The sequence below is a fragment of the Molossus molossus genome, unplaced genomic scaffold (genome assembly GCF_014108415.1).
Source record: "Molossus molossus isolate mMolMol1 unplaced genomic scaffold, mMolMol1.p scaffold_m16_p_6, whole genome shotgun sequence".
NCBI classification, from domain to species: domain Eukaryota; kingdom Metazoa; phylum Chordata; class Mammalia; order Chiroptera; family Molossidae; genus Molossus; species Molossus molossus.
This window is the reverse complement of record NW_023425399.1, coordinates 12,059,974-12,084,102: the sequence shown is the minus strand read 5'-3', so window position 1 is coordinate 12,084,102 and position 24,129 is coordinate 12,059,974. Positions and strand designations below refer to the sequence as shown.

Below are 24,129 nucleotides of genomic sequence, written 5' to 3'. Positions count from 1 at the left end.
GCCAGAGGTCCTGGCTGATACCTCCTCTTCCTACCTAGTGCAGGAGGGAGGTAAAATCCAAGCGAAACTCACCTATCCGCCCCCACCGCGTCCATTTAGGGGCTCAATTACCGCCTCCTGCTTCCTCACCAACTCCCCCACTCAACTCTAGCAGCTTCTCAGCCAGCTTTGGGGGCACCATGAGATGGGCAGGGCCAGAGAGCGAAGCGTACTATCCGCTGGGGACGGAGGGGGGACGCAGTCTTGCGCAGACCCCAAGGGTTCCCGTGGAACCCCCTCCCTTCCCTCAGCTCGCAGAAGGAGCCGTCTGTTCGCGGCTGAATAAACAAGGAGGGGGAAGCAGTGCCCAGTCCCCTGCCCCCCAGCCCGACCCCCGCACAATGAGCCTTTCTCGGAGGAGACGCCGCCAGGGCGCCGCCGGAGTGCGCTCCGTCTGGCCTCCCCTCCCCCTGGCGGCACAGCAAGACCCACAAACCGACCCGGTGGAAACCAGATTTTTTTTTTTTTTTTAAGAAAAAGAAAACAAAAAAGAAATCCAACAAAGAACTGAGCTCAGCAGCACGCGGCGAGGACGCGCGGATCTAGCACGTGCCCCCCGGTCCTCCGCAGTCCGGCTTGTGGTCCAGCGAGGCCAGCTCGATCGCAGCGCTGGGAACCTGCCAGCCCCTGGTCCCCTACCGCCCGAGCCCCAGGGGCTCAGGCTCAGCCCGGCCCCAGCTCCCCGACCGCGCACGAGGGGGCATAGTCCTCGGGGCCTCGCCCCTGCCCGGGTCTCGGCCACCGCGGCCTCACATGTGGGTGGCCAGCTGGTTCTCCAGATCCTCCAGGCGCGCGGTCAGCTGGGCGAGTGAGCAGTTAAGGAAGCCGGTGGGGATCGTGGAAGTCTCGTCCCCTTCACTCCAGCCGGCGCCCCCAGCCCCAAAGGATATGTTTCTGAGTGAGACTCTCGAGCGCCCCCAGCGTGCGGCCCTGGAACTCCACGAGGCTTTCGCATTCACAGGGACTGCGAAGCTCTGTCCCCGCGCTGATGCCTTCCTCTGCCAGCCAGCAACAGAGTTGGGAAAATGAGAACCTGCAGGAGGACCAGCAGGCCCTGGCCTAGGCCCTCTGATATACCTCCACCCGGCCTTTGGTTGACTGTAAGGGCTTTGGGTTCAAAGAGACCTGGGATGAGCCCCAGCTACACAGCTGCGAGGTATTGGAAACCTCATTTAAACTTTCTAAGCCTCAGTTTTCTTATCTGTAAAAATGGATACAAGAAAAACTATTCATTGGTTAGTGCTGAGGATTTTATGATGTGTGTGTGCACACGCGCACGTGTGTATACACATATTAGAAGAGTGTTTCTCTCTTTTTTTTTTTTTTTTTATCCTCATCCGAGGACATTTTTCCATTTTTTGTACAGACAGAGTGGGAGGAAGAGAGAGGAAGAGAGAGAGAGGGAAACATCGATGTGAAAGGGACATGTCGAGTGGCTGCCACCCGCACGACCAACCAGGGCCGGGGACAAACTGCAACCGAGGTACATGCCCTTAGCGGGAACCGAACCCGGGTCTCTCCGGACCGCAGGCGGATGCTCTAACCGCTGAGCCAAACCGGCCAGGGCAAAGAGTGTTTCTCAAAACTTGATGCTCAAAATCACCAGGAGATCTTGTTAAAATATAGATTCTTATTCAAAATGGTGAAGGAGCTGAGATGCTCCCAAGTGCTGCTGATGCTGCTGGCCATGGACTGCACTTTGAGTGACAAGAGTTCACAGCAGCATTCTCCAAACGAAACTTCACGCAGTGATGAAATGTTCTATAGCTGCCCTGTCCAGTGTGGCGGCCACAAGCCAGGTGTGGCTATTTAACATTTGAAGTAGCTAGTGTGAGGAACTAAAGAACTAAAGTTTTTTTACTTTATTTAATTGTAATGAATTTAAATTAAGTGGGCACATGCAGCTGGTGGCTACCTTACTGGGGAGTGCGGATCCAGAGCACGGCCTGGTACAGTAAACACCTGATAGTGTATTTCAACTACACCAGCGGTTCTCAACGTGTGTTCGTGGACCAGAAGCATCAGCATTATCTGGGAAGTTATTAGAAATGCAAATGTTCAGCCCTGGCCTGTTTGGCTCAACAGTAGAGTGTCAGCCCGAGGACCAATGAGTTGAGAGTTTGATTTCAGTCAAGGGTACATAACTTGGTTGCAGTTTGTCTCCAGCCCTGGTCAGAGTCCTATGGGAGGCAACCAGTCAATGTGCCCTTCTCATGTTGATGTTTCTCTCTCTCTTCCTTTCTCTCCCTCTCTCTCCCTCCCACTCTATCTGAAGATAAATAGAAAAATATCCTCAGGTGAGGATTAAAAAAGAAAAGAAAAGAAATGCAAATGATCAGACTCCACCCCAGACCTACTGAATCAGAAACACTGGGATTGGAGCCCAGCAATCTGTGTTTTAACCAACCTTCCAGCAAGCTGTGTTTTAACTAAACCTCTAGGTGAGTCTGATGTTTAAGAACCACTGACCCAAGTCTATCTCTGACACATTTCAACATCTCTAAAATCAAAATAACTGTCTTACAATTAAATTTGGCACCCATTTTTTTCTTAGCTGTATAGAAAATAATGTTGAAGTTGACAATGGATGGTATCTTTGATTCATTAACATTCTGTAAACATGTGCCATTTTTTTTTTTATCCTCACCCGAGGACATTTTTCCATTTTTTGTTCAGATAGAGTGGGAGGGAGAGAGAGAGAGAGAGAGAAACATCAATGTGAAAGGGACACATCGAGTGGTTGCCACCTGCACGACCCAACCAGAGCCTGGAACAAACTGAAACCGAGGCACGTGCCCTTAGCGGGAACTGAACCCAGGTCTCTCTGGACCACAGGCTGACGCTCTAACCGTTGAGCCAAACCGGCCAGGGCAACATGTGCCATTTTTAAAATGACAGCACAATGCATGGGCCTCCAATAAAGAATTGCTGTTATGGCTCAGTTGGTTGGGTGTCACCCTGTGCACCAAAATGTTGCTAGTTTGATTCCCCGTCAGAGCATATGCCTGAGGGGAGAGGGGGGCATGCAGAAGGCAGCCGATCAGTGCTGTGCTTTCACATCAATGTTTCTCTTCCTCTCCCTAAAAATCAGTGAAAACTATATTTTAAAAAAAGAATTGCTATTATGATTTAAAAAGTTATTTCTAGTCTTGTATGTACCCTAAGCAAACTTCTGTATGCCATGTCATTAATGGTATTGATGACTGTCCCGCAAAGACTCCAAACCTTGCAGATGAGGAAACCAAGGGCCAGAGAGGGGGGAAGATCTTCCCAAGATCATACAGCCAATTGGCGAAGAGCTTCAAGCCCAGATTTCTTTTAGAGTTGTAGAGCTGGAGGCAACCTTGGGCAGCCATCACCCCACCCCCACCCCTGTTACAGGTGGAGATTAAGTGACTTGTCCAAAGTCACACTGTGTGGGACATAAGAGCCAGGACAGGAAGGGACCTGAAGGAGCAACTAATCTGGTGCCTCCACAGTATGCTGGCTAATCATTAGAATTAGCCTTGGGTGGTGGTATATGTGCACATGTATATAGGTATATGTATATGCATATATCTACACACACATATATGTATGTATATACAGCTGATGCTGAACAAAGCAAGGGTGAGGAGCCCTGATCCACTGCATGGTTGAAAATTTGCATATCACTTAAGTCAGCCCTGTGCATGTGCAGATTCCCAGCTGTGGATGGAAAATACAGTTGACCCGTGAACAACATGGATTTGAACTGGCCAAGTCCACTTATAGGCAGATTTTTTTATCCACATATAAGTGGACCCATGCAGTTCGAACTTGTGTTGTTCAAGGGTCAAGTGTGTGTGTGTGTGTGTGTGTGTGTGTGTGTGTGTGTAAGATTTCCTGGGCCCAGCCCAGCCCTACTGAACTTAGCTCTGGAGGTAGGGCCTGGAAATCTAAAAGGAGAGTCATATCTTAGGCCTGGGTTAGAGTCTAAAGACTCTATGGTAAAAACTACCCCCAGGAAATCTGCTGTGTGGCCTGTAAAGTACAGTCACAAGGTCACCAGCCCTCTGCTCCCTCACGGGGGGCACTGGCTCCTTTCTCCAGCTGGACACCAGATAAAGGAGATGCACTGCACTTCCGGGCTACATTGTTCAAAAGCAAACATGCAGCGTTGTACTCTCGACACACACTCAGTCCTGCCACTTTGCCAGGGCTGTGAAATTGAATTCCAACAAGTTAATGACTCCATTTAGAAATGCTGAGTTTGGTTGTCCTCTGAAAGTTCCCTCCATTATTCTGAACACCCACTGGGGGACAGGTACCTAGTCTAGTGCTTCTTAAACTTTAACATACATATGAACACCCCGAGGGTCTTGTTCAAGGGTAAAATCGGACTCAGCCTGGAGAGAGCTGGAAATGCTGCAGCTCTAACAAGCCACCGGGTGACAGCCCTGCCGCTGGCCCAAGGACCTGGCTTTGCCTAACAAAGCTCTGTCTGGTGAGTCCATGTCCTGCCGATAACTCTATAGGAGGGGTCGGGGTGAACAGCAAGGAGATATCAGAGTTGGCAGTGAGAGAATGGGAGGGGGCCTGAGCCAGGTGTGCTCACCCGGGCAGATGCTGCCTTTGAGGTTCTCCAGCAGGTGCGTCATGGTGCTGAAGTCAGGGGAGTAGGACACGTGCAGCTCCGCGGGCTCCGAGGCGATCTCGCGCAGCTCCTCCTCCACTGCCTTGCCCACGCCCACGGCGTACATGACGATGCCTACGGAGTATACAGACGGTGCCGAGACCTCAGGAAAGCCACCGGCCCGCGACCAACCCAATCCCGTGCCAGTGCGTCCCGCGCTAAGCCCACCTTCCTCTTTGGCGCGCGCTGCCCACACTGAGATGTCATCCTGGGAACGGCCGTCGGTGAAGACCAAGCCCACGCGAGGCACGTTGAGGCCGCGGGGCCGCGCGCCCTGCGCCTCGGAGAAGCTGTGTTCCACCATGTGGCGCAGCGCCAGCCCGGTCATGGTGCCGCGCTCCATGTACTCCACAGCCAGCACCGCCTGCTTCACCTCGGCCGCGGTGCCGTAGCGACCCAGCGGGAACTCCGTGCGCACCCGGCTGGAGAACTGCACCAGCCCCACACGCGTGCCCTCGGGGGACACGTCCAGGAAGTCCACGATCTGGTTCACAAAGCGCTTCACCAGCTCGAAGTTCTGGGGGCGCACGCTCTTGGAGCCATCGACCAGCAGAACCAGGTCCACGTGGCCTTCCCGGCACCCTACCCAGTGAGGAGATGGACTTGGATGGTGGGACCAGCATCCTGACCGGCAACAGCCAGCTACCCATCTGGTCATTCGTTCACAAACACTTACTATATAATAGATACCATGTGTGAAGGCCTTCCTGTGCCAGGCACTGGCATGATATATAATTATTATCAGCATCGCTATAAACTTGGCCATTTATTGAGTGCTGAGCACAAGCCAGACAATCTGCTAAAAGCATCTTTTAAATAATAATAATAATACCCACAATAACAATAGTTATGATTTATTGATCATCTACTATACATCAGATAGAATTCTAAACACTTTACCAGTATTAACAATACTAAATAAAAACATGCTCTGGCCGGTTTGGCTCAGCAGTTAGAGCAGTGGCCTGAGGACCAGAGAGTCCCAGGTTTGGTTCCCGCTAAGGGGGACATGTACCTCGGTTGCAGTTTGTTCCTGCCCTGGTTGGGGTCATGTGGGTGGCAGCTAGTCAATGTGTCTTTCTCACATCGATGTTTCTCTCTCTCTCTCTTCTTCCCTCTCTCTCTCCAGCTCTATCTGAAGATAAATGTAAAAATGTCCTCTGGTGAGGTTAAAAAAAAAAACCAACAACAACAACAAAAAATACAAAATAAAAACAAAAACATTATTATTTGATAGCTTACCATGTGCCAGGCACTGGGCTAGGTGCTTCATATATTTTCTCTCAGTCCTCCCAATAACCTTGGGGATTCTCCCCATTTTCTATAACCTGAGGTTCTGAATGATAAAGTGTTTTGCTCCAGATCCCATAGCCAGCAGCGGCTGAGCCACGATTTGAAACCAGGTCTGTCTGGCCCCCAAACCCATGCTTCTAATCACTCTGCAATGTTGACGCCCCTGTTCTGAGCCAGGGATTTTTCTAGCACTGGATGGGTGTCAACCATAAATGCAACATAATCCTGAACACATAAGGATGGAGCAGAGCAGTCATGCCATATGTTACAGTGAAGGAAATTGCTAGAATAGAGGGGCAGGCAGAGAGCCCAAGGTAAGAATAATTCATTCTTTCTGGAGTTGGTAAGGAAGGCTGCATAGAGGTGGTGACATCTGATTTGGTCTTCAAGGATGAGTAGGAGTCTCCGAGGCAGGAAGGGAAACTCTAGACGGTGGGAACAGAATGTGCAGAGGCACGGAAGCTGGGCTCTCTTGACACATCCGGGAACGGGCAGGCCAGTGTGGCTACATGTTCAAGTGTGGCAGGAGATTGGCTATGGGGCTGGCCAAGGCTAGACTGTGATGAGCCAAGGCAGTGGTTTCAAAAATCTGACCACAACCCACAGTAAAAAAACAACACAAAACAAAAAACAATAATAGATCATGATGTGCAACATATGCTCACATAAAATTAAAATTAAGTTTCATGAAACAACACTTATTCTTTCTACATGCTTTAAACCCTGTTTTTCTCTTTCTTTCTTTGTAATGCTGGTTGTAACCCCTTAATTTGATTTCATTATGCATTAATGTGGTTGTACCCATCATTTGAAAAACTCAGGGGTAAGGCATTTGATCTTTATTCTGTAGGCACTGGTGAGCCACAGATGGCTTTTGAGTAAGGGAGGAATACGATCAAATACAGGGGTGGGCAAAAGTAGGTTTACAGTTGTTTGTGTGGAAAATAATACAATAATTAATAAATAATAATATAAGAATACGTTCTGTGTTTCACATACTCACAACTATAAACCTACTTTTGCCCACCCCTGTGTGTATTTTAATTTTTTTTTTATCCTCACCCAAGGACATTTTCCATTTTTTGTTCAGGTAAAGTGGGAGGGAGAGAGAGGAAGAGAGAGAGAGGAACATCGACGTGAAAGGGACACATCGAGTGGCTGCCACCCACACGACCAACCAGGGCCAGGGACAAACTGCAACCCAGGTACGTGCCCTTAGCAGGAACCGAACCCCGGTCTCTCTGGACTGCAAGCTGACACTCTAACCGCTGAGCCAAACTTGCCAGGGCCCCTGTATGTATTTTAGAAATTAACCTTGACAACAGGGTAGAAAATTGAAAGGAAAGAGATAGAATCAGGGCATGGCACCCTCCAACTCCATCACCACTACCCACATCCACACATTCACACCACACCCACACCAAAGTCAAGGATGCTCAGAATGTGAGCAGTGGGCAGGGACAGACAGAATGCCCTCCCATCCATAACTCACGGTTACAGCTCTTGCCATCTGCCTGGAGTTGCCGCCCATCAGGGCACAGGCAGCGGTAGGTGAGGCCCTCACTCACACACTGGAACTCACATCCATGGTCTACGCCGTTGCAAAGATCCCGAGCTTAAAGGAGAGACAGGTCAAGGTGGACTCCACCAGCTAAGAGCCCTCCCCGCTCTGCACAATGCAGGAGACCCCTCCTCACCCTGACAGCTCCTCCCATCAGGTAGCAAGTCGTGGCCCTCTCTGCAGCGGCACCTTGGCCCACCAAGGGTGCTAACACACTCATGCTGGCAGCTGTGGTTCCCAAAGCTGCAGTGGTCAATGACTGGTGGGAAGGAAGAGGCAGCAAGGTGTCACTTCTGATTGGAGTCATCAGAGACCTCAGTCCGGGGTGCTAGTGGAGGAGGGCTTGCTCACCCCTGCAGCTCCTCTGATCCTGCTGGAGTACAAAGCCAGCTTGACAGTGACAGAAATAGGAAGCTGGGGAACTGACACAGTGGTGCTCACAGCCGTGCGTCCCTCCAGTGCACAGGTCAATGGCTGAGGAAGAGGGGAGGCTGGCGTGTTCCTTGAGGCGCCCTTCTCAGCCCGGACAACGCAGCTTTTAAAAGATACTTATGCCTGGACCCCAATTCCCAATGTTCCTGATTTAATTATTCTGGGGTGGTCCCCAGGCATCTGTGATTGCTCTGTGCATTGGCCTCCTTGCTCTGGGCCAGGTGGCCCTACCAAGTCAAGACCCAGATGCATCCCAGAGTGGGCCTTACTAAGCCAGAATAAGACCAAGAATCCACAGTTGTAGAAGACAGGGCCCTTGCCCTGAAGATGCTCACTGACTAACAGAAGAGGACCAGACTCTGCCCCTTCACCTGTCTGCGCCTCCATTTCCCCATCTGCAAATTGGGGTTATAATGGAAGAGAGCAATTGCTATTTACAACTTCCTTCTGAGGAAGGTGCACTCTTGCCCTGTTGAGTATCTGATGGTTTAGACGTGCAAAGATGGACTAGAGCTGCACTGGAATAGAGGGACTGGAGGGAGGCGAATTATCCTGCATCAAAATGTGAAAATTTGGGGTTCCTAGAAAAGAAGTGGAATGCAGAGAGGAAAAAGAAAAGAACAAGACAAATGGTATGAAGATGAGTGACTGTGTGGGTCGAGGATGGAAGTAAAAAATCCCTTGTAGTGGGGCGACTGAGGGCTTTCAAGGTCAAGGGAGCCTAATATTCAATGATAAAGAATGGATGTTTCCTTTTGTGTGTGTATGTTTGGCTTTACTTAGATGTAATTCACACTCCTGTCTACTCCCATCTTTAGTAAAATGGACATATGCATGCACTTACATATACACACATGCCCTTGTATGCACAAGTGTGTAAAACAAGAAGCTGATTTACACGCATGAAACAAGGACAGCATGTGTGGGGTTGAGCCATACACTGATTGCATTCAGCAGAAGCTCAGAGCGAGAGGGGACCACAGAATATAAGCACTTGGGGATCTTGGGAAGGGATTGGGATGTTCATGGGTCATCACATGGGGCTTTAAGCCAGTTTTGTCTAAGCTCTAGAAACAAGAAGCCCCCAGCTGACATCATTTTCCAGGTTGTTGCGAGGTGGGGAGAGGATATATGTAGTGCTCCAAGCACAAAGTCTTGTATTAACTTGTCACTCAGTAAACGGTAGCTGCCCTTAAGACGAAAGGAGTGGACACACATGCATGTGAAAAAGAAAGTCCCAAATCTGCAAGCAGAGGCATTGTGTGCCGTAGCTTTTCAGAAGGGACAAATGAAGAACCAAGCCTTGAAAGATTTGCAGGTGCAGAGAGGAGCCGCAGGAGAGTCCAAGTGAGCAGCCCAGAATGAGCTGAGATGCAGGAGCAGGAATGACAGCATGTACGAGGCAGGGGTGATGCTGTATAGAGACTCTCACTGATGACTCCAGAGTGCCTAAGTTACAGAAACTGTAAGGATGTGGCTGTGAGAAGACACAAACAAGTTTGGGAGGTATACAGGAGCCAGGTAGGAGATGAGCCTGAATGAGTGGACAGAAGGATGCAGAAAGCATGCTTAATGTGGGGTCAAGGTTTCTAGCCCTGGTCCCACCAAGGACGTGTGTGACACCACGCATACTTTCCCTTTCTTAGACCTGTAAAGTGTGGGAGCTGGACTTTATTTCCAAAGGCCCTTCCAGACCCACTGGGCTGATGCTGGGCCTATGGGGAGCCACCGAAGGCTCAGGATTGCAGGGCAGGAGTAGTTCTCACCCAAACAGCTCTTGTTATCTGCTGCTAGCTGGTAGCCGGGGTTGCAGGTGCAATGGAACATGCCAGGGGAGCTGACACATTGGTGCTGGCAGCCGTGTCTCCCCTCAGCACACAGGTTCTTTCCTAAGGACACACAAGAGTAGAATCATCAGGAAACAGATGGGCTGAACTCTCCAAAAAGAGACAGCCGGATGGAGTCAAAGGCAGGAACCATGATCAAGTATGTCCTTAGGTGGGATATAATTCGTCTGAGAAGGGCCGATCCAAGTGGGACGGCCTCTGGGAAGAATAGGGCCTGAGCAGCCCCGGTGAATGGGCTCGGAAGAGGGAGACCTGGCTTTGAGTGTCAATGGGATTGAGCAGGACTGCACAGGGGTAAGGTAGGGAAGTGGAGAGATGCTGAATCAAGGTGGAGAGATGCCGAATTAAGGTGGGTGAAGTAACTCAAGGTGTGACGAGAGCACACCTTGCAGCTTGTAGGAGGAGCTAAAATGCGAGGGGGCGGGGTCATGCCCATGTGGGCGGAGCATGGCTCTTTGAGTGGAAGGTTGCTCTCAGCTTTGGGGGTCAGTGCTTCCTGTGTTGGGGGCGGTGTTGGATTTGGACATTAAGGCTGTGGTAAACCACAGCTCATCCAGGTTGGGGGGTATGCCAACTGTTGCTCCTGGTGGGCAAAACCTAAGCAAAAGCAGGCGGAACTGGCAGGTGACACAGCGTGTGTTAGGCCCGAGGGCTTCAACTACCTGGTGGGCGGGGCTAACACTGGAATGGGCGGGTCCACCCGGATAGGGTGGGATTTACTGAGGTGGGGATGGGAATCTAGGTAGTTCGAGCCTCGCTCCAGTGCTCCCCTAACTCACCACACAGCCGGCCCTGGAACTGCAGGCCAAACTCCCGGATAAGGTCGAAGGACTCGACCAGGAAGACGTGCTCGTCCAGCGGGGGTGATGCCATGGCGCGCAGCGAGCCCACGTCTGCGCGCTGCACCCCCACCGCGTAGATCTCGATGCCGCGGGCGCGCGCCTGCGCTGCCACCTCTGCCACCCGATCCTGGGGCCGCCCGTCGGTCACGATAACCGCGACTCGAGGCACGCGGGCCTCCAGGGGGCGTGCGCCTTCGGCCACGCTGAAAGCCACGTTCATGGCGTACTGGATAGCCAGCCCGGTCATGGTGCCCTGCGCCAGCGGCACCACAGCGCGGATGGCATGCTCCATATCCTCTCGGCGCGAGAAGGCGCCAAGCCGGAACACGCTCTGCACTTGACTCGAATACTGGATCACGCCGACGCGCGTGGCGTTGGGCCCCACGTCCAGGCGGCCGAGGAGGCCCACCAGGAACTGCCGCATGGTCTCGAACTCGAAGGGGCGCACGCTGCGCGAGCTGTCAATCACAAACACCAAATCCAGGGGTCCAGTACGGCACCTGGGACCTGCGAGGAGATCAGGAAGGACTTTCCTAGGTCAGCACAGCCTCATTTCCGCAGAGATACCCAGGGAAAACCAGGGCATAATGTTACTATCCCTGCATAACAGCGCCCACAAGGAATGACCCTAGTAAATGCAAGTTAGATACACGTACTGGCCCAGCATTTGCTGAGGGCCTGGAAGAGGAGATTTCACCAACAGCTCTATCCTATCCTACAGCTCTGAGGACTGTTCTGGGGAGGTATTATTCATTTGGGAGAGGAGAGGGGATATGCAAACTCTAATGCCTGTAGTGGCCAGGCAGGCAACATAAATGAGCGAACTGGCAGGGGAGGGCAGTGGATACTCAGAGTCCCCAGCCCTCCTAAAGTGGGTATATGAAACCAAATGTTGCCAATATAGCCACGTGGACCCCGAATTAGCAGATCCTTGGGTTTTTCAAGAAAAGTCCCAAATTGGAATTTTTATGTGAAGCCTCCTGACTAACTTAAAAAAATTTTAACACCAAATGGGCATTCTGCATGAGTGCAATTTTGTTATCTCTAAGCCACGTCCTATAGATGAGGAGACAGGCCCAGAGGCGAAGCAGTGAACCCAGCCTGGAGGGTTCCAAAGCTCTTGCTATTCTCTCCCGGTAGGCCTAGCTGGCTGCAGCCAGAAAACCTGCTTTTGTTCCTCTCCCCTCCCTGGTCAGGGCTCGGCCCAGGCTCACCTTCGAACTGGAGCTGGGTTTCCCAGGGCTGGAGAAGGAGCAGCAACATGGGCAGTGGTGAGCATGGAAGGCCCCTCATGGCACTTTGGGGACAAAGAACGGAGGTGTCAGAGCCTGGAGGGAGGAAGGGAAATAGCAAAACAATAGTATTTGCAGAACTCTCATGCTGGGTGATGGGCACTTAGAGGCTGAGGAGGGTCATGGGTTTATTTTACTAATCTCTCTACTTTTGTGTATCTTTTCATAATTAATTTTATTACAGTGAGATTGCTGGAAGACACAAGGAATACTGCTCTGTCAATAAATAAAAGTAGATAAAAATATGAAAAAGTTCAAAAGAAAAAGTTTTCCTAACTGCCAAGCACGGTGTTAAACGCTTCTCACGCATTGTGGCAATTAATCCTCTTGACAATTCGACAACTCCGTGAGAAAGGCTGTTATTGTTCCCATTGTACAGATTAGGAAACAGACTCAAAAAATTTAAGTGCTGTTACCCGACATCTAGCGACAAGAAAGTGGCTGCGCCAGGATCCAATCCTAAACCTAAGGCATTCGAGGGGACAAGCTGAGGTGTTCCACGCCCTCGTCTCCCAGGGAGGAAAAGGAAGCCATTCCATACCTCTGGGCCCCTTTCCCTCCCCATAACCTCTCCATACAAGGCGCCTCTGTGTGGCTGTCCTTCGGGCGCGCGCGCACACACACACACACACACACGCACACGCACACGCACACGCACACGCACACGCACACACGTGCATTCAGATACGTATGGCGCAACCGCAGGCCTCGGGAGGGCCGCGCGCTCTGGCTTGAGAGGGTAGGGGGCGTGCACTGCGTTGGCCAAAGTTCACCAAGCACTTGAATTCGAGGCTTGGCACCGCCACTTCCCCCCAGCTTTCAGGAGAAGCCACCAGGGGGCGCCATCCCAGGTCGGCTAGGTGGCCGTGGGAAGCCCACATCTGCCCAGCAGGTGCCCCTGCCCAGAGCAAACAGCGGGCCGGGAGCCCGGGGGCCTTGAGATAAGGGCGGGTAGGATATATCCGGCCTGAGAGCCCAGGAGCAGGAGTGCGCAGCGTTCTGAGGAAAGCAGTACTGGATGCACCCAGAGGGCTGTGAGTGAGCGGTGGGGCCTCGGACCGCGGCCATGGACCCCGTGGGGGCAGCAGGTGAGCGCTCTCCCTCCCGAGGCCCCTGACAAGGCCCCTTGAGAGTCACGAAAGACTCCCATTGTACAGATGGCAAAAACGAGGCCCAAGAAGGCGGCCCCCTGAGCTGCAAAGGAACCTGGGACTCCTTGCTCCGGTTCATCCTTTTGAGTTGCCTGGCAACCTGGTGTCCAGGAGGCACTGAACCTTTTTTCTTTCCATTCACTCCCTCTGCTCTCTACACACCCCCGCGCCCCATGCTGAAGCTGCATTAGCCATTTGTCTGTTACTGTCTCTGGGTAGAGGGGGCCAGCCGCCCCTAACCCAACCGCAGCCCCGCCCCTCCCCCCAATTCCGTGAATGGGCCTATTCTGAGCAAGGTCGGGTGCCTGCAGCTCACTCTAAGCGGCCTTCCCTTCCCGGATCTTCTCCGCCTTCGCCTTTCAGACCTGGTAGAGGAACAAAAATCCCTCTGGCAGCGTCTGTCACGGGAGGGTGACTAAGCCAGATGTGCTACTGGAGGTGGGAAGGTGTGGAATGCTTTTTCCAGCTTGGGCCATAGCTGAGGTCAGCACCCCTGGGGAGCATGGGGGTAAAGGCATAAGGGATCTTTGCCACCGCTCACCCTTTCTTACTTTCAGAAACCTCTGGGCCCCCAAATATTGATCAAGGTCCCCCTTATTCTTCTCTTGGCATGAGTAAACATCTCGCCTGGTACCCTACCTGTACCCCAGGAACCCTAGAAAGTCAAAATAGCGGCTGCCTCAAAGTTCATCTCCTTTCAACCCCCTCATTCTACAGAGGAGGAAACTAGGTCCAGAAAGGGTAGCATCTCACCCAAAGTCACACAGCAACGTGGTGACAAGGCTGACACTAGAACCCACAGCTCCTTGGAGGGGTTAATCAATCCTGCGTAAAGTGAAAGATTTGGAAATGCCTGTAGGGTGGGAGAGTGGGCTCGAAAGGGAGGAGAGGTCTGTGGGCAATTCCTCAGGAGCTGGCTGAAGAGTGAACCTTGAGGGCAGTTCCTGGGGGGTCCCAGAGGGAGGAGATTACGGAAAACGTCCCCTCCCCTTTTTGGTGGGCTTGCTGGTGGGAACTCAGTTTGGAAAGGGACCCACAGAAGTGGGAAGGGCATTGCAGATCAAATGTGGGCACCACAAGCGGTGCTGCCGAGGTTAAGTACGGTCGCCTGGTCTGGCTGGCCTTCTGCTCCCCCGAAGACCCTTCAGCGCCCCCAGGCCTCTTGACTCACCTGAACCTTCTGGACAACTCGGAGGCGCGGCCGCAGAGCGGAGCAGACGGGCGGAGCCTCCCGGGCAGTTGGAGCAGGTAACGGCGCGGGCAGCGTGCCCGAGGTGGGGACTGCCAGGCAGCTGGAGCGAGTGGAGGCGGCGGCCGCATTTAACCCGGGCTGGCGGATGGGGAGGGGGAGCGCCGGCTGCGACCCCTCCCACTGGCAGGGGTCGGGGCGGGGCCAGAGCGGCGCCCCCTGCTCCAGCCACCCTGGGAGCCGCCGGCTTGGGCTGCTGGGCCGGAATTCGGTACAGCGGGAGGCTGGGCGGCTACCCCCTCCGCAGACGGAATGCGTTGGAGGCCTCTGAGCCACTTCCCCGAGGAGAGCCCCAAAGGGCGGAGCGGGGCTCGGCTGGGCCGCCGTTTGCCTGGCCCCGCTTCCGAGGGCGCGGCCCGGCTCCTGCCCCCCGCTGCCCCCTCTAGGAGTGAGGAGAGGTCCCCGACACTGGTCCTGCGAAGAGGATAAAAGATTCAGGACAGCCTCAGGGTTCATGGCTCTCCCCAGCCCATCTGGTGGTCCCTCAAATCTCTGCCACCATGGACTCCTTTACATGTTCTCTGCAATTGCTAAGTCTTGGGCCCACCCACCCTCACCCATTGAAACTCCCAGCCTGAGAGGCCATCAGGCCCCTAGGCTCTGCCTGGCCCACTCCACAGGATGGAGGCTCTGTGATCAAGGGAAGTAAAGCTGAGACAGTAACAGGCCCCTGCTCTTGGGAGTAAGGAGGGAGGATTACTTTGACTATGGATAAACTGAAATGCCGCCCCCCCCGCCCCCCAATTCCAGGATCTTCCATGTTTGGGGCCCTTCTATGTTTGCAGGCATCTGCCAGCAGGCAAGAGAGCACTCTGGTCCATGGGTCCAGCAAAGGCTCCCCCCCCCCCCCCTGACATCAAGACTTTCCTGGGGTGGGTCCTCTCAGGGTGCAGGGAAAACCAGATGCCCTCGCATATTCTACCTCCATCCTAAGGCCAACACAAGTGCGGCCTTTGTGCCGCTGGGGCATCTCCCCAACGGGTGTGGAGCCAGACCTGCAGAGCGGTGCCTGGATGGTCCCAGTGGACTCCGTGCAAGTCTCATTGTGCACCGCACAGCCCAAATATTTAGCCCACAAGTAGCACGCGTCCCCTCCCTTAACACTTCCTCGCCATGACCACGAGGGGGCACCATTAGAACTTTATTTCATTCCATCTACGAGCTTCGAGATCCATGCCACCTCACCCCTTGAAGCTCCCTGCTGCGGGCCTCCCAGGTCATCCCCAGAGCGCACCACTGTCCTGAGGGAAGGCGTGCGCCGGTGCTTACAGCAGCAGTGCGAACAGACGGTGCGGATCCTGCACGCCAAGGTGGCCCAGAAATCGTACGGAAATGAGAAGCGGTAGGTGGGTGCCTCATCCATCACTCCCAGGTCGCTTTGGCATTTGTCCATATGCGCCCCTCCCTGTTTAGTGTCTTTTGGAACCTGGGGAGAACTCGGGGCTCGGCTATTGGCCGATCATGGGCCTTTTTCCTCAGCCACCAATAGTCCCCTCTTCGGTCTTAACAGAACCTTCTTGGGAATCTAGTCCCCATTCATTTTCTCATTCACCCATTCAGGCATACTTTCATTCAACAACTAGTAACTGAGTGCATGTTATGTGTCGGGCTCTCTGGGCATCACTGGGCACTGGGCATACAGCTTGAACAAGACAAAAACAGCCCCTGCTCTCATGGCATCTTCATTCTAGTGTGGGAAAGACACATAATAATGTTCCCACAATCAATGAACAAGATTCTGACGATAGCTAGAAGGGACTAGAATAGTACAACGTGATCGAAATAAAAGGGAAGGTACTTTGGCTAGAAAGGTGAAGGTAACATCTGAAATGAGACTTGAATGTGAAAACAGAGCCAGACAGGAAGAAGTCTAGGAGAATCGTGTTCCAATAAGGAGAAACAGAAGATGCACAGACACTGAGGTGTACCAACTTGGCCTGTTCGAGGTACAAAAGAAGTTAGAGTGGTTGCAGTTTGGGAAGGGGAGTGGGGACTGCAGGAAATAAAGCTGGAGAGGTAAGCAGAGACCAGATCATGTGAGGACTTTAATTTTAACCCCCTGGAAGATTTTAAGAAGACGAGTAACACGATTGGTTCATGGTTTTACAAATAAAAAGGTGCAGGTGGTAAGAAGCCAGTGGATTCTGGCTGGATATGTTTTAAAGGCAGAGTGGCCCCGGCCCATTTGGCTCAGAGATAAGAGAGTGGGCCCCGGACAGAGTTGCAGGTTCGATTTTCGGTCAAGGGCAGGTACCTCAGTTGCAAGTCTGGTTCCCCTTTCTCCCCATCCCCCGTTGGGGTCCTGCAGGAGGCAACCAATTGATGTGTCTCTCTCACATAGATGCTTCTCTCTCACCCTCCCTCCCTCTTTCTCTCCCTTCCTTCCACTCTATCTAAAAAAAAAAAAAATCAATGGAAAAGTATCCTTGGGTGAGGATTGAAAAAAGAAAGGTTTGGATATTAATGGGGTTCACGGTCATGGAGAAGCCTGGGGAGGGCGGTGGGAAAGGTGGAGGGGAATTATTTGCGGTTTCGGCTATCTTGAGATGCCTACAGGACAGTCTAGTGGAGATGATACACGAGTTCAGTGCTTACATGTCTCCACAGGTTCTTCTGCCCCCCGCCCTGTGTCTACCTCGCAGGTCCCGGCTGGAGGGTGAAGCCAGGGCACGGCCAAGGTGAGGACAGACTCCGGGAATGGTCGCCCTCCTCGGTAGGGGACCACGCAGCAGGGATTGGGAGAGGGGCGGTTCACAGACGCAGTCTCGCCGCGCCCTCTGGCGGCGAAACATAGGCTTGCCTGGCACCTGAGGTCTTCAGGAGGCCCAGAGCCCGGTGGCCTCCCTTTCCAGCCCACTTGGCAGGGGAGACGGGGCCCACTGTCTGCGGTTACATGGGACTGGACGGCGCGTCCGGCAGCGCCGCCGAGACGCAGAAGTTGAATTTCGAGGAGCAGCCCGACTCCAGGGTGAGAGTGCATAGGAGGGGTCCCAGTCCCATCCTTGCCTCTTCCTTGGGGCGAGTGCTCATTTACTCCCCTGCAGAAGCCAAGCGATCGGCAGGGAGGGTGCGACCCAGAGCTTGGACTGTGCCGCCTCCTGTCACGTCCGACGGGGCGGGTGTCAGACAACTGGGGGCGGTCGGCGCATCCCGAGGCGGACGGCTGAGATGAGCCGGCCCCATCCCCTGAACCCCGTAGGAATTCGGTTGCGCCAAGACCCTGTACATCTCAGACGCAGATAAGAGGAAGCACTTCCGGCTGGTGCTGCGGCTGGTGCTCCGAGGAGGTCGGGAGCTGGGCACCTTCCACAGCCGCCTCATCAAGGTCATCTCGAAGCCCTCGCAGAAGAAGCAGTCACTGAAAAACACCGACCGTGAGCGGGGCGGGGCTTGATCGTGGGGCAGGCCAGGGAGGTGCCGTCAAGTCTGCAGCGCTGGGTTTGGGCGCGGGAGAGACCGGGATTGTAGGGGTGGGGTCGGAGTGGAAGGGGCGGCGTCTGAGCCGAGAGGGGCGGGGTCTGGCTGAGCGGCTTAGATCTGGGAATGACAAATTAGAGAAGCAAGGGCAGAGAGGAGAGGGGACAGATAGCAGACTTGAGTGTGTGTGTTGGGGCGGGGGAGTTGGGGCCCCCTCAAACAGCCGGCAGGTTTTGAACTAGAGAAAATTAAAAGTGATAATAAGAAGACAGAGGAAAATCAGTTAAAAATACTTATTTAGGGCTTGCTCTCTCCCTGGCTCTGTGCTAGGTGCTGGGTCTCTATAAAACAAGGACAAGTGTCTGTTCTGGAGGAACGTACTAGCAGGGGAGACAGACGCGCATAGCGGATTAAAGAGACATTTTGAGATAAGAAATGTCCTGAGTGCCAAGTGACAAACCCCAGGGCTGGAGGATTTGAGAATATAAGGGGGAATGCCTGAATAACAGTGACCACCACCACTACCTTCGCTGGGGGGGGGGGGAGGCTGGCTTTCCTACACTTTATATTGATTGTCCTATTTGATGTCGCTGTGTCCCTCTGAGGTAACCTCAGTTTCCATGTTGTAGATGAGGTACATGAGGTTTGGAACATTCATCCATTCATCTGAGAAACATTTGGGCCTGTCATATTCTAGGTGACATGCCTAAGATTGACCAGCTAGGAAGTGGCTCAGCCAGGATTTGGACTTCAGTCAGTGTGACTCCGGAGCCCAACTCTTACTCCTCACCATTGCTTACTGTCTGTCAAAAACCCTGAGGAGTGGCTCAGAGCCAGGCCATGTTCTGGCTGACTCCCGGTGTCAGGAAAGGGCCGAGGAGGAGCAAGTGGTACAGCGTGGTGGGCGCAGCGCAGGTCTGGAGCCGGGTGGCCTGGCTTGGAATCCTGGCTCTACCCTGCGCTAGCCGTGATCTTCAGCAATTTGCTGTCTTAAACGTAGTGATAATATTATCTACCTTCAAGTGTTGAGAGGCTCAAATGAACTAATACCTATAACGCATTTAAAACAGTACCTGACACACAACAAACATTAGCTATTATTCAATGGATGGGAACTTGGGCTAAGTATAAACTGAGCTTAGCACTGTGAGGAGAGAAGGGGGGTGACCCAATGCTTTCTCCCCAGGTGGTCAAAATCCAATCTGAAGACAACAAAACTGTGACTGCCAGTGTGATAGGCTGGAAGAGATCAATGTCAAGCCCTAGAAACATTGCACTGCTCATTCACACCACATGGACGGCTTGTGCAGCCCCCCAAAGCACTCTTACCTACTTCATGCTCTGCAGCTGAGAATATAACCTCCTCCAGGGAGCCCTCTTCAACCCAACCCAGGCCTTACATCAGACTGAAATTTTATACTTATGTCCCTGTCTCCTCTCTGAGGCGGTGAACTCCTCCAGAGCAAGGCTGGGTCTGATTCACCCTTCGGTGCCCAGTTCCCAGCACGGTGCCTGCCACAGTAGTGAATACTTGACAACTCTATTTATTGAACTGAAGGATGCCCAGGCAGCAAAAGGGAACAGGCACAGGAGCAGAAGCAAGACTAGGGCAGGTTCCAGATAAATGGCTGTGAAAAATGAATGCCCACTGTGTCTAGGCTAGTGGGCATATGAGTTAAACTGGCACAGGGGACAGAGACAGATGTGCCTGGCATGTGCAAGGGACCAAGCTAGGGCAGGGCACTGATTCCACCTCCCCTCACAGTGTGCATATCCTCGGGCTCCAAGGTCTCCCTCTTCAACCGCCTGCGTTCCCAGACGGTCTCCACGCGCTACCTCTCCGTGGAGGATGGGGCCTTCGTGGCCAGTGCACGCCAGTGGGCTGCCTTCACGCTCCACCTGGGTAATCATCTCAGCAGGTGGGGCTGGACACTTCGCATTCATTAGCTTATTCCATCTTCACCACAACACTTCGAGGAAGGTATACTCCACCCTCGGAACTGAGGCTTTAAAACACAAAAAGACTTGCCAAAGGTCTCAGTGACTTGGTGACCAGTCCAAGGTCTTGTGACTCCAGTGTCCAGCCTGGTCCCTCATCTCAGCCCCCATCCCAGGAAGGCAGACATTTTTGAGGATGGCTACAAATGACCCCTCCAAGATGAGAAGCTTCAGCCTTAGCTGCCTCCCCACATTCCAAACCTACCCACAAGGCCCATGCGCAGTTGGGGTGGAGTCAGAGGCAAGAAGGGCAGAACTTGGAGCAGAAGTTTGGAACCCCCTGAAGCCCTTTCTTCCTTCCTTTCACCCCCAGCTGATGACCACTCTTCCCAGGGGGACTTCCCGCCTCGAGAGGGCTACGTCCGCTATGGCTCCCTGGTGCAGCTCGTCTGCACCGTCACGGGCATCACTCTGCCTCCGATGGTATGGGAAGGGAGGGCCCTCCAGATCCATGCAGAAGGTATGACCCGCATGGGCAGGCTGGAGAGTGAGCACCCAAGGCATAAAGACACCTACAGTACTCAGTTCTCACCCAGGATACTCACTGCTTTGTGGGGCTGGAGCCAGGCATGGGGGGATCCTGCCAACGCCCACATGGCTATTGGAGTAGCAGAAAGCTGGCTGGGAGGGCAGCCTCTGGGCACCCAGTCACCTTGCCGCCACACCTCCTGCCACCTTTTTGTCGTAGATCATCCGTAAAGTAGCCAAACAGTGTGCGCTCCTCGATGTGGACGAGCCCATCTCCCAACTGCACAAGTGTGCATTCCAGTTTCCCGGTGGGCCTCCTGGAGGCGGTGGTACCTACTTATGTCTTGCCACAGAGAAGGTGGTGCAGTTCCAGGTGAGAAGCAAGAATATCAGCACCAGGCATCTTCGGAAGTCAGAATGCAGAGAACCACAGCATGTAAGGCCGTCACCATCGTAACGAGCCCACCGCCACCCAGGGAATGCCAGACTCAGAGGCTGTAGAGACAGAAGCAGAGCAAGTAGAAAAATAGTCATAATATTGCTGAGCAATATCCTTCCCAAACAATATTAGAGTCATAGAATGTTGGAATATAAAATTGTAGAATGTATGCCCTGGCCGGTTTGGCTCAGCAGTTAGAGCATCGGCCCTTGGACCGGAGAGTCTCGGGTTCGGTTCCCGCTAAGGGCACATACCTACCTGGGTTGCAGTTTGTCCCCAGCCCTGGTTGGAGTCATGTGGGTGGCGACCACTTGATGTGTCTCTCTCACGTTGATGTTTTTCTCTCTCTCTCCCTTCTGCTCTATCTGAAGATAAATGCAAAAATGTCCTCGGGTGAGAATAAAAAAAAAAAATTATAGAATGTAGCCTGGCCAGTGTGGCTGAGTGGAGTGAGTGTCGTCCCATGGACTGAGAGGTCCCGGTCAGGGCACATGCTCAGGTTTCAGGCTCCATCCCCAGTGCGGGGTGTGCAGGACAATTGATGCTTCTCTCTCACATCGATGTTTCTCTCTCTCTCCCTTCCTTTCTCTCTAAAAAATCAATAAAAATAAAATTGTAGAATGTAAATAAAAATATAAGTAATAATTTCAAGTAATATTGAGCAAAGACTATTAGAATAATAAAATCTTAAGTCATAGAATTGTAGCATGTGGAAAATTATTATTATTATTATTATTATTAAGCAATATTACTCCCCAAAGAAGATTATCATAGAATGTTGAAGGATAAAATCATACTCACGTTGAAAATAACATTATTGAGCAATATTCTCTCCCAAAGAACCTTAGAATTGTACAATGTTAGGGTACAGAAGTGTACAATGTTAAAAATAGAATTCTAGAATCTTAACAAGACAGGCCTTTGGAGCCGGCTCCCAGCAAACTTACTTAATTCTGAGAGAACTGAAAGGTCTTGTCCAAGCTCAAGGGGCAGGTAAACCACAAAGCCTGGGACTAGAACCCAGAGACGGGCATTACTGGGCTCCCCCACGCTGGTGCCACCATCCGGAGCTTCTGCCTGTCCCTTCGGGTCTCCTCCCAGGCCTCCGCCTGCCCCAAGGAGGCGAATAGGGCGCTGCTCAACGACAGCTCTTGCTGGACCATTATTGGCACGGAGTCGGTGGAATTCTCCTTCAGCACCAGCCTGGCGTGTACCCGGGAGCCAGTCACTCCGGTGCCCCTCATCAGCACCCTCGAGGTGAATCGGGGCGCGGCGGGACCCTGGCGGGCTGACTGCGCGCGAGGGGGTGGGGGGGGTAGCAGGCCCTTGGCCACCCTTCCCCCACACCACCTGGTCCCACCCTTTCCCAGCTGAGTGGCGGGGGTGACGTGGCCACGCTGGAGCTCCACGGGGAGAACTTCCACTCTGGGCTCAAGGTGTGGTTTGGGGATGTGGAGGCCGAAACCATGTACAGGTATGGGAGCTTCCCCTGGGTCCCAGGAAACGGGGAGAAGAGTGTGCTTGTCATCAGCCCTAACCGATGTCACTGCAGCCCTGACCCCGGTGCCCCACCCCAGGAGCCCGCGGTCCCTGGTGTGCGTGGTGCCCGATGTAGCCGTGTTTGGCAGCGACTGGCGCTGGCTGCGCACACCAATCACGGTGGCAGTGAGCCTGGTGCGCACCGACGGCCTCTTCTACCCCAGCGCCTTCTCCTTCACCTACACGCCCGAGTACAGCGCGCGGCCCGGGCCTCCCGGCGCCCCCCAGCCCGCCGCCGCCGCCGACGCCGACGCGCTCCTGGAGAACATACACCGCGAGTTCACGCGCACCAACTTCCACCTCTTCGTCCAGACTTAGGCGCGCCCAGGCTGGCCCGGCCGGTCTCCCGGGTCCTACGCCCTGCCCTCTGCCCCTTGGCTGTGGGTGGAAGGGAAGGCCCAGTCCGCGCGGCAGCAGAAGGCTCACGCCATTGAAACCCGGCCCCGGGGGTCTTACATGGCTCCTCCTTTTGTTTCACTCTCTAAATCAACAATCTCTGTCTCTCTCCCGCAGTAACTTTGTAGATCTGTTTGTGTGCCCCTATCGCTCCATCTTTGTCTTTCTCCCTCTCTGTGTCTCACAGGGGCTCACACACTCAAGCCCTGGGGCACCGTCCTGACCGAGTACCAGCTCTGTCCTGGAGTGCCAAGTGCCACCTGGAGCAGTGGATCCTACCTTGGAACACAAAGACTTGCCCTTCCTTGTACTCCCTACGGCTGGAGCCAGGCACTGGACTTTTGCCTGTGTTTGCTCTCTGGCTCACATCTTTAGTGGCTGGGCAGGCGCCTGGGGCAGTGGAAGGTCGTGCCATCCTAACTGTCCCCCCAGGCACTTCTCTCGCAGGCTCAGGTGGATGCAGTCCTGAGGATCAGGGGTCCCTCTGTTGTGCTAGCAGCACCCCCAATCCAAGGCAGAATCTAATCTGTATGACTCACCAGTGAAAGGAGAGAGGAACCCCATGTACTTACCCCACCCTCACACACACACAGGAAGAAAATAGTTCAATGGAGCAGAGAGCCTGCCATTTGAGACCTTTCCAGAGAAGAAGTTAGCATCCCTGACCCCTGTTCCTGCTGTGGGGACCACCTGTCAGCTCTGGCAATGAGTTACCCTACCCCAAGCATAGATGCACCCCAGGTCCAGAAGCAAACACAAGGCTCAGAATAAAACTTTCCCAGGAAAACTCTGGGCACAACTATTGCGATCAACTGGGCAATAACCCAGCTGAGAGAGGAGCTTCTCTGCGCGGGGCCCAGGGACTAAGTCACGACGCATCCCTGCTCAGCCTGCACACCCTCTGCCTGGTCTGTGCTCTACAGGGAAGCAGAAGAACCAGGCAGGGTCCTGGCTCAGGCTGCTGGAACCAGCTACATAGATATTAAGGGTGCCAGCTACTTGTCCTCGCCCCTGATGGTGCCAAGTGGGGAGAACTGGTTTGAAATGTTGGTTCCGGCTCTCACCTCCCCCCTGCTGGACCTTCCTTGAACTCTGAGGAGGGGCTCGTTTCCTGCTAAACTCCTCCCCCAGAACATGGAAAGCCTCATGAGAAAGAAGATGCTGACATTTCCCAAGAGGTTTGCTCTTTAGATTCCCCAAAGTCTCCATCAGCAGGCTGGCCCCACTATGACAGGGGAGGGGAAGCTTGCTCAAAGCCCCTCATGGTCCCTGAGAGTGAATCCTGGCCAAGGAATGCGGGGCACAGGTTGAGTGGGAAATACCCCCGCCAGGAGTGCACAGCTCAGGAGAGCCTGGGCTCAGTGCCTGCGATGCTGTTGAAGGAGGCAGCCACTCCAAGGAGGCTAAGAGGAGTTTCATAGCACACCACACAGGAAGTTGGGGCTCAAGGGCCCACCCAGCCCTGCCCTCAAGGACTTCCTCTGCCACTCCACAAGGCAGAAGTGTGGGAAG

The 24,129-nt window shown here is 53.4% G+C and overlaps 2 protein-coding genes across 5 annotated transcripts; one reads left to right on the top strand and one right to left on the bottom strand.

The window, feature by feature from the left end:
- Positions 1-479: 479 nt before the first annotated feature.
- Positions 480-14,427, bottom strand: MATN4 (matrilin 4). Of its 3 annotated transcripts, XM_036244558.1 has the most exons (10): positions 14,283-14,397; positions 11,883-11,996; positions 10,606-11,175; positions 7,899-8,021; positions 7,684-7,806; positions 7,479-7,601; positions 4,862-5,275; positions 4,616-4,768; positions 930-1,037; positions 480-847 (listed from the first exon to the last, which is right to left on the bottom strand). In XM_036244558.1, the coding sequence occupies exons 2-10, from the start codon at positions 11,959-11,961 to the stop codon at positions 789-791; spliced, it is 1,752 nt and encodes a 583-aa protein (XP_036100451.1). In that variant the 5' UTR covers positions 11,962-11,996; positions 14,283-14,397; the 3' UTR covers positions 480-788. The 3 variants fall into 3 exon arrangements, with proteins under 3 accessions (XP_036100451.1, XP_036100454.1, XP_036100453.1); XM_036244560.1 differs by lacking the exon at positions 7,899-8,021 and having other exon boundaries at positions 484-847; positions 14,283-14,427; XM_036244561.1 differs by lacking the exons at positions 7,684-7,806; positions 7,899-8,021.
- Positions 13,027-22,539, top strand: RBPJL (recombination signal binding protein for immunoglobulin kappa J region like). Of its 2 annotated transcripts, none has more exons than XM_036244562.1 (12): positions 13,027-13,048; positions 14,251-14,359; positions 15,577-15,702; positions 16,968-17,038; positions 17,213-17,328; positions 17,560-17,734; positions 19,543-19,680; positions 20,089-20,198; positions 20,464-20,616; positions 21,784-21,939; positions 22,053-22,156; positions 22,263-22,539. In XM_036244562.1, exons 1-12 carry the CDS (start codon positions 13,027-13,029, stop codon positions 22,537-22,539), a joined length of 1,557 nt encoding a protein of 518 aa, XP_036100455.1. The 2 variants fall into 2 exon arrangements, with proteins under 2 accessions (XP_036100455.1, XP_036100456.1); XM_036244563.1 differs by having other exon boundaries at positions 22,260-22,539.
- The last annotated feature ends 1,590 nt before the right edge of the window (positions 22,540-24,129 follow it).